The sequence below is a fragment of the Olea europaea genome, unplaced genomic scaffold (genome assembly GCF_002742605.1).
Source record: "Olea europaea var. sylvestris unplaced genomic scaffold, O_europaea_v1 scaffold1839, whole genome shotgun sequence".
Classification (NCBI taxonomy): domain Eukaryota; kingdom Viridiplantae; phylum Streptophyta; class Magnoliopsida; order Lamiales; family Oleaceae; genus Olea; species Olea europaea.
In genome coordinates this window covers 200,403-210,396 of record NW_019236161.1, presented here as the reverse complement: position 1 = coordinate 210,396, position 9,994 = coordinate 200,403, and the positions used below count along the sequence as shown (strand labels likewise).

Here is a 9,994-nt window from a genome sequence, read left to right as displayed (position 1 = left end):
CATCCACTTTTCATGCATCAAATTTGAAAATCCTGTTTTAACATAAACATTAGCCAAATACTGCAGATCTTTCAGAAAAATACAGGCCAAGCTTCCCCAAAAAAGATCATGATTGCAACTGTCTTGATAGCTTTTTTTGTAAGGTTGAGCATACATTAGTGGACGAAAAAGAAAAAAGGACCAAAATCTTATCAATTCTAATGTCCAATCCTATATGTTATCGTGCACGAAACATGAGCATAAAAGATAAACTCGAAGGAGAGGGGGAAAAATGAAAAATTATAATAATAATAAAAAATTAATAATGGTCAAGATATCATAAATGTTAGGTAGATTACCTTTCAATTAAAAAAAAAAAAAAAAAAATGAATGTTAGGAAGATTATAAAATGCTTGGAAAAAATAATACAGGCCTACATGACATGCCAAGTATCCTTGGAGGACCCCTCACGAGAGCTCGGTTATCACTCGCTCACACTTGTCTTCCAAAATCTTCACAGCTTCAGTGAACAGCATCTCAGGAGGTAATGCTCCGGTAGACTCTATAGTAACTACAAAAGTAGAACACGAAGAAGATATAAGATTTTATCATAAAAGGATTCGAAATTGGGAAGGAAAAAAAACAAATAGACAATGGCCATGATTTAATCAACATCCAACATAACTCTTTCCTCGTTACTTTTCTGCAACGAGAAGTCTCATCCTATAGTCCTTAAACTGAATTAAATACTCCAACACCAGCATTTGTATGCCAGGAGTTGGTTGGAAACCACAGATTATGATAATCTTCAATGAAGTCCGGCTACTGAAAAGTGGAAGAAAGCTTACACAATTTCTTTGAAGTTAATTTTTCACAGTCTATCTGTGAGAAAGCCTTGACATTTTTGTTTTAAAGCTAGAAAATCATCTTTCATAAACCATGACTATCCAGAGCAGGAAAAATTATATGAGCTGTGACAATGTTTCTTCAGGTAACTTTTGGCCATTAGAATGGACATTCTATGAGCTTCAACAATCAAATATAGCAGCAGCAGCAGCACTATACAATAATAACTACTCGAAATGAGCCCCAGATCAGGAAAAAAAAAAAAAAAAAGCTTAGAGCAAACCCATGACATAATCTTTCAATAACTACCAAGATTTAATAGTTCTGCCTTCAGTAGTTTAACAAATAAATCGTGTAAGCTCGAGCCACTTGAAAAAAAGTCAGTGTTTCCTGAAATCTGAAAGACATTCAATGATAGTAGCAGCTATAGAATGGAAACCATCAAGAGATGAAAGAGGTTTCAACACTTCACTTACAGATGAAATGATCTTTCACACGTCGCAATGCAACATACTTATCCCAATAAATCCTTTGTTCTTTTTCCTTCTCTTTTCCATCTGCTCGGATGCATTCCCTACAAAGGGTACAAGACCGAGGTCGTGCAACTGTTGCTCTCTTTCTACCTATTCAAGAGTAGAGGAGATGTCAAGAGCCATAGTAACTTGCACTCATTTTTGTACGTAGTATACATTTTTAATCCATTTTCACAGATGTCGATAATAACAGTTCTGCAGTTGGATTTGCCATTTAAAATATATAGAAAACGCTTTAAATGGCACAAGCATCATCTTACCTTTACCAATATCTTCAATGTCAAATACTTTAACGGGGCACTTCTTTACAAGTTCTTCTGCTATTTCACCTTCTATTTCTTGCAACAACACAACCTATACAAATCGACAGTTCAGATCTTTATAACTTCCACTTCATGCTTGTACTCCCAGTGCAATAATCAGATATAACACATAACTAACATTTTATCAAGATTTGCCCTTTTTTCCCTTTTAAAGAAGGAAGCAGTAATAAACAAGGCAGTAAATGTTTTTTATACCTCAGGAAGCATCCTATACCACGAAGTGGCAACAGGGGACCACTTCGCATGTGTCTTACCCATTCCTTTTACAGCATGTGCTTCCAACTCAATTTCCTGTAATCAAGCAGCATTAAATTCTCAATGAGGCAGAAAAAACAATCTTTTACATAAAATGAATCAGTTTTCCAATCAATTTTCTTCAACTGCACAAGACTTGTTATCGAATAATAAAATTGCATAGCAATATAGATGAATGATCATATTATAAGTTTGCTCGCTGATGTCTTTTGCAATCAGATAATCTCTCATGAACAAAAAGATTTGTGGATTCAAACATACTAAATAGTAGCCCAAAGCACATACATACAAAAACACTCAATATGAATGACCCAAAATGATGAGAGATAAAGGGATCATTCACAATGTCAATTGATAAAAAATTATAACCTAAAGGCTTAGGGAAAAAAATTCAATTCCTACCTGTCCAGGTCCCAGTTTAGCTATAATAATATCATCATGCTTAGGGCCAATAGGGTTGTTAGAAAATTCTGGTAGAGAGTCTTGGCTACAATTGAATGAAGTATAAGTTCTGGGCCTTGAAGTTGGATCCACAGCTGGCTTTTCTGTGCTCACGGTGAGCTCACTGCCTCTAGGTAGCCACTGTAGTTCATTGGACAATACTGTATCCAAAAGACAGAAAACAAAGTGTTGCATCGGATATTAACATAAAAGAAATGAAATGGTAATTGATAACATAAAGTGAAACAGAGCCCATGATCTTCGTTCACTGATATGAACATAATACCTTTAATCCGTGAACTGCCCCTTTCACAACGACTATGAAGCTTGAATACAATGGTGTTCTTTTCATTCGGTACGTCATTTTCTGCAGGGAAAAAAAGAAAAGAAAGAAACAACTTGTCCATCACATATTGCCCATCAAAAGTAGAAGGAACTAAGGGAAGGTAGGAATTGACTATGAAAAATTCAAAACAACTCAGAAGAAGTAAAACCTGACATATATTCAAACATCCTTGGGTCAACTTTAAGTGGAATGAGACCCAGTCTATGGGCAAGAACCTCATCTTGGATAACTGATGTGTTGTTTGCAATCAAAACCTTTTCAATAGCCATAGTGGGAAGCTATATAGAAACAGACACCAAAAAGGGAAAAACAATTGGCTTCACACCCAAAAAATTTTAAATGCATTTAGAATATTGACTAATGTAGTGCAGCAAATCCATCCATTATTTAAAATAAAGAAAGTGACAACAAATGTGATCAAAGCATACACATCAAGTACCTTGTATCCTAACTCTCCATGAGTAAGAAGCTATCTTACAAGGACAGTATGTGGTGGAATTTTAGAGCACGAAATTCTCTCTGGCTTGGGAAGTCTATCTATTGAAGAAAAAGGCATTCTTGTCAGGCCCAAATTAACCAAATGTTTCTATATTTGGAAAAGGATGCTAACTGTTAGGCAGGAGGCTGAAACTTATTTTGGAGGATGAGAGAAGGTAAAATATCATTTTGGTTTGACAACTGGCTGGGAGAAACAGCATTACAGAACATGTATAAGACTATCACCAGTCTAGACTGTAAAGAATCTTAAAATGGGAATGCATGGGGCATTTACATGTTGAAGTCTATACTACCCATTAGTCAAATCCAAGAAATACAACAAAATCCAGCAGCTAATGATGCCCTAGACATGATATCTTGGAAGCTTTCAAATGCTGGTTCTGTCACATTAAAATCGGCCCGAAAGCTCATCAGAACCGAAGGACCAAAAACCAGAGAAAAGATACGAAAAAAGAAAAAATAAACAAAAAGAACTGCGTATCACCTTTAATTTAATATAAAAATGAACATTAACTTCGACTATGAGATCATATATTGGTAATAGAAGAAGGTGAGAGGCTGCATCAGGCTTGGACTATTTCCCATCGACTACTATCAACAATGGTAACAGGGATATGCTTAAACTAGAAGTACATTCTCAGCTATTAATTGTAAGTAGGCAAAATCACAATTGATAGAAAAAAGCTTCTTAAAAACATGGCACAAACCTCAGCTAGGAGGATTCTGCGGAAAGCATTTGCGAGAGAAGCATCAATCCCAATCATGTCGAACTCCATATCATCCTCAGTAAGTCTAACAACTTCCACTCTAAAATTATCACGAAAATGTCCCAACCGCAAGCTATTATCCACTCCCATCGAAGCATAGGCACCGGAGTACCGTATATTCTCTGTCTTCAATTCCAAAAAATAATAATAATAAATTATCATACATACATTTAGACCAAGTGTAGAAAATAAATTAAAAATTGGGTCTTGTGTGAGTACATTAGTGGCGGCATCTGGAGTACAGATAACGCGAGTTCTCTGGAGCTCGAGGTGAGCTGGTAGCTTTCCTTTAGGGACATCCGGCAAGTCCCATACTGAAATTTTTGGTGTTTTCTCCTCCTCCATGTTCTTATTAAACAGACAGAGCAAGGAGTGCAAAGGGAAGAAGGTTTAGGGTTTTGCGAAATAATATTAAGCCCATTAAATTATATTACATTAAATTTCATTTTTCTCTATTTTATTTTTAATCACACAATTTTTTATAAAATAATATTACACGTAAATTAAAAAAATTTCCTTCCTTTTCAACCATTCATTTTTTAAAAAAATATTATTCCACTCATTTTCATTTTTCGAAAATGGGAGCCAAACGGGCCTAAAAAGAAAGCAATAGTAATTTTCCCAAATCGGGAAGCGGTCGTCCATAGGACCGAAATCGAATGAATATAAACCGGTTTTGAAATCCTTTCATTTATTGGCTTAAGCCCCTTGGACAATGGGAGGGGGGCACCACATACCCCTGGACAACAGGGGGTTGTCACACAAGCGCAGTCCTTATTTATTTTAGGAGAATTGCAACCACAATATCAATTTTTTTATTTTGTTGCAGATTTGATTCAAACTTTTCATTTATATCATTTACGATAACAAACATTTCAATAATTCGCACCCAGAATCCAAATAGATGAAAATCGTTAATTCATCTGTCAATTGACCTAGAGAATATTTTGATCAAATTTTGATTAATTTTTAAAGGGTAAAAAATGTAACTTCAGATTTTTATATTAAAAAATTAAAATAATTAAATTAAAAAACCAAAAAGAAAAAGAAAAGAATTTGAAAAAAATTTCTTCTTCTTCTCCCACCCCATCTCATAGAAACCAAACCAATGTCCACCCACTCAACCACGCCAACCACCGCCATCCACTACACCTAAATCAGTCGATGATCATCATCCATCATACCTAAACAATTACACCACAAGTGCCACCAATGTTACTGCAAACAATTTATATCATTGCCCTGCCCACCCCAACCAAACCAAAACCGACAACCACTGCCACGCACAACTCCATTATTTTCAAGAATTTGAGCAATAAATCGGCAAATCACAACCGCTTACCATGGCCTCAAATGTCGTGTAAAAGCTGTGGAGGTCTCCAATCAAATTTGAATATGAATTGCACAACTCCACCCTTTTTGAATAGTTGGAATAATATCACAATTTTTCGACACATAATTGAGTGAATAACAAAGGAATCGGTGGGGAAAATTATTAGGTAACAAATTTGAACAGTTGGAATCTGTATCACAATTGCACATTATATGAGATGATGGGTCAAGATCTATACATTTCTTGTGGTTCGTGAGATTTACGCTTCCAAGATTTCGTCAATGATTTATGAGTTGATGCTTCCATGATGAGATGGGCGGTGAAAGAGAGATGAGTAAAAATGGTTGTTGATTGTAGTTTAGAGCATCTATAACAAGCCACATAGATTTGTGGATGGTAAAGGCGGTAGTGGCACTAGAAGGTGACTTTGAGGTTTTGGGGTGGACTAACGTTGGTCAAAAATTCTAAAGTTACATTTTTACCCTTTAAAATTTAGTCAAAATTTGATCAAAATGTTGACTCTAGTTAACTAACAGATGAACTAATGATTTCCATCAATTTGGACTCCGAGTGCGAATTTTTGAAATATTTTTAAACTGTGGGTGATATAAATAAAATGTTTGGGTTAAGTTTCGTGATTGCAATTTTTACTTAGTTTTAAGACTTATTCTTTAACATTTTTCAATTATTTGAAAGTTTACATCTATTAGACATGAAATAAATGTACGGGATTGACATGTAACATAAAAGTCCAAATCTCAATATTACATAAGTGGACATGTACTATTCATGTCTATGTTGAAATTTATTAGTTTTTTTCACAAATTCTCTTTTAATAATGCATAAAATATCTATAGTTATTTTGCTCTTGTACATTACATTACTAAGTGTTCATAAACAAGGTTTTAAAATGCATAATGTGTGACAATGCGTTACTATTGAGCATCAAGCAATTAGACAATGCGTAATATGTGACAATGCGTTATTTAGTAATTAATTCCTGCAATTAGATTAGACACAAATAACAACTTTAAAAAAAAATCCTAAATCTTGTCTAACTCTTTATCGATTTCAATTTAATCTTCTCTTCTTCGTCCATGTCATCTTCCAGATCATTTGATGCAAAATTATCTCCATCAGACTCCTTTATTTCAACTCAAAAATATCAACGATATTTCGTAGATGATAGATATCATTGTCAGTTACCTCTTCAAAATCACAACCATCAACAATTCAAAATTGTGCATTACTAGCACCACTTGCTAATAAAACTAGAGAAAGATTGAAGAAGAAGAAGAAGAAGGCCACGCTCGATGTATATAATTTTAACTATACAACAAGTTTGTTTTGATTTTTTATATTTTTAAACGTCAAAATCTTAAATATCGATGTATATAATTCATAGGCCTAGATGATTTGGGCTTATTGATGTTTGTTGGGCTCAATTTTACATTTTTCAAGGGGAAATTGGCCCCATACTTTGAAAATTGAAAAAAGTAGATTAAGGCCCTAAATAAATAAACTTAATAAAAACCATATTAATTACTTCCTAAAAACTAAAACCCTCAAACCTCTCACCTCATTCCAGAACCCTCCTCTCTTTCCATGTCTCTCATACGTTTTTTGACGTCCCACCTCGTGCCTGTCGTTTCGCCGTCTTTTGCAAACACTCCAACGCTAACTTCGACTTTTTACTGACTTCAAAAACTCTAAAATAGCATAAACACTCACCTTACTTCGACTTCTGCAATGGCCGGAAAAAGTGGGTTGAAGAGGATCTACAAAGAAGAAGATAAGAATTTCTTCAAAATTTTAAAAACCGTAGGTAGCCAACATTTTTCACAACTTAGAATTAAAAATTTGAAAAAGTTTAACTCTTGAACAGTCCCTTAGCATCCAGGAATATCTTTTCTCGTTTATTTACCTTGATCATTTTGATGTTTCGTTTTCTTTCTGTTTCGCGCGGGTTAGTCGCTAACAATTAAAAGGGATCAGACGATTGTGTAAAGGAAAAACCTCTTAAGACAAAGTCTCAAAAAGGGGTGTTCTTTTATTGGCGATGACTTTACAATTGGAAATTAACAAAAATTGCATCCAAGGGGCGCAAGCACACGAGTTACTGAAAAAAGTGTTTAAATCTAAGCCAAGGAATTTAAAATTACATGTTCTCTGTTCGAGAGTTTTTTAATTCGGTCATTTGCTCTGTCTTTTCTCCCTTTTATACTTCATGGATGATCTCTTTGTGATCAACCGCCTAAAAACTACTTGATCGTTCTACAACTGTCCACTTTCCTCGTAATTGCCAACTTGTCATGAAACTGCCTTTTTTAACTGCTGTCATTACTCTTCGTCGTTCAACTGTTTTCGATTGAATTCCTTGAATCGTGGAACGTGATGAGGCTGCTTTAATAACTGCTTTGATAACTGCACTTCTTGATAACCACAACACTTTATGTTTTGCTAAGACCTTGGGCGACTTGAAGGTTTGGGCAAGAATAGAGTAACAGCTCTGGGCGACTGCATGGCACTCCATTCGCTCAGATTCTGGGCAACTTGTAAATTTGGACGATGGCATTACCGCGTTCTTGGGCCTCCCTATTTGGGCCTTCGTCTTGAATTGTTTGATTGGGCTTCATTCTTTGGGCTATCTGTGATTGGGCTTCGTTCTTTGGGCTATCTGATTTGGGGACCCTCCAATTGGGCTTTATTCCTTGGGCCGTTCGATTTAGACTGAATTTTTATGTGTCAACAATTACCCCCCAATATGGCAGAAGTAATACCAATTATTAAATTTTGCCATATTCACTTTGTGTTTCCAGCAACATTCGAAATTCCCAAGAATTTCAATCATTATTTTCTTCCAGAGCTTGAAAAGGTGCGACGTTTTGCAAACTCTTATAACTCCCAAACACGCCATTTCACTGCACCATTAAATCACGCCTCACTTTTTCGCGTCTTTCCCACGATTTACTGTTCATCTTTTGCTTCCTTGCTACGTAACTCTGAAAAAACTCCGTTTCATCCCTAATGGCTACTTCACAATCTCAAGCTGGCGACTCCTTTAGTTTTGATGACTTTCAGAAATTTCTGAGTCGTCCATACATAACTCTGAGTTTTCTCGCGCCCGCCAATGTCGAACTCAATGAGTTCTACCTAGGTCCTTTCTTCAACAATGCAGAGGCAATCGAACAGGCGGCGGTGGGCCAGCTGTTTCCTTGTACTCAAGGCCTTCCATTTCTAAACTCTCTGCCGCTGGGGCCACTTCACGAAAGAGGTATCCGCACTTGGCCTAAATCTGATGTAGCTTTCTGTAGGTGGCATGCTCGTCTTGTGGGCCATGGTCCTACTAAGGCACTTTTTGATAATGCTAGGATTTCTGATTTGTTAGAAATCTCTATTCGACCCCCTACTTTTGATTCAGCACTTTTTTCGATCGCTTTGAGTTTTTGGTCTTCCGAGTATAATACCTTTATTTTCCCTCTTAACCCCATGTCTATTACTTTAAGGGATGTTGGGGCCCTAGTGAATCTACCAACTTTGGGCGATACCATTTTTCCTGATATCTTGGTTTTTGGTGGTGCCCCAAAATTTGGTAAAAGCTACACCGAGTCTTATTCAAGCCTGCAAACCCTTCACAATCATTCGAGCGCTGAGTCTTCCCATACTGAGCGAGTGGCTTTTCTTCTAGTTTGGCTTTGTAAATATGTTTTGTGTGTGCCAAGCATAAAGCCCTCCTTGAGTTATTTACCCATAGCGCACGAATTAGCGCGTGGCAGGGCTTTGAATTTATGTTCTTTCTTTTTGGCTGCCCTTTATAGAGGCATGACTTCTCTTCAAACTCAATTGAAGAATGGTGCATCTCCCACTGGTAGTGGACCTCTTTGGTTCACTCAACTGTGGTTGAGATCCTATTTTTCATTGCTTGGTCCTCTATCAATTTCTCGCTCCTTTGCTAGCTATTATAGGCTAGCCATTGAGCCCTTGGCTCTTGTAAATATGTCTAGCAGGGACATTTTTTCATTCTTTTATTCTTTGGATTCAATCCCTTCCTTTTTTCCTTTCCCTCCTTTTTTGACTCCAAACTATGTGCATCCCCCCTCCACTATAGATAGTAAGAGCACCTCCCTGCTCATTTGGATCCAGTTTTTAACTGGGATGGAGCTATTTCATGATATTTTAACTGGGACCAATGCCAAGGCAGGGGTAAAAATTTATGCTCCCCAATTTTTTGCTCGCCAACTTGGTTTCGGCCAAACTTGGCCTATTCCTCCTTACTATTCAAGAAACTTGATTGACCGCTTTCATATTATTAATAAGGCGAAGGCAGAGGCTATAAATGCTCGCAATCTTCTTTTAACAAGCTATTTTTCATTAGCCCCCTTCAATTCTAGCCACGCCATCCATCTTCTTTTTGAACAGCTCTGACCGTCAGTGAAGCGCAGATTATTTGCGACTGATGCCAATCGTGCCTTTCATTCACTGGACCGGCCGAGCATTTCTTCTCCTCCTCCTGTTTTAGTCACTCCTTTGTCCATCTGGAGTCCTTCTCCTCCTCGTCGAGCTAAACAGTCTGCTCGTCCATCTTCTTCTCTCCCTGTCAAGCCTACTACAGCCAAAAGTGCCCCAAGCCGCAAACGGCCAGCCTCAGCATCTCCCATTCTGGAGGATGATAT

At 36.8% G+C, this 9,994-nt stretch overlaps 1 protein-coding gene across 1 annotated transcript; it reads right to left on the bottom strand.

The window, feature by feature from the left end:
• Positions 1–272: 272 nt before the first annotated feature.
• LOC111378625 (DNA-directed RNA polymerases I and III subunit RPAC1-like) lies at positions 273–4,389 on the bottom strand. Its single transcript, XM_023001859.1, has 9 exons — positions 4,208–4,389; positions 3,929–4,114; positions 2,872–3,001; positions 2,664–2,744; positions 2,339–2,538; positions 1,877–1,972; positions 1,619–1,712; positions 1,302–1,448; positions 273–550 (listed from the first exon to the last, which is right to left on the bottom strand). The coding sequence occupies exons 1-9, from the start codon at positions 4,331–4,333 to the stop codon at positions 447–449; spliced, it is 1,164 nt and encodes a 387-aa protein (XP_022857627.1). The 5' UTR covers positions 4,334–4,389; the 3' UTR covers positions 273–446.
• Positions 4,390–9,994: the final 5,605 nt, after the last annotated feature.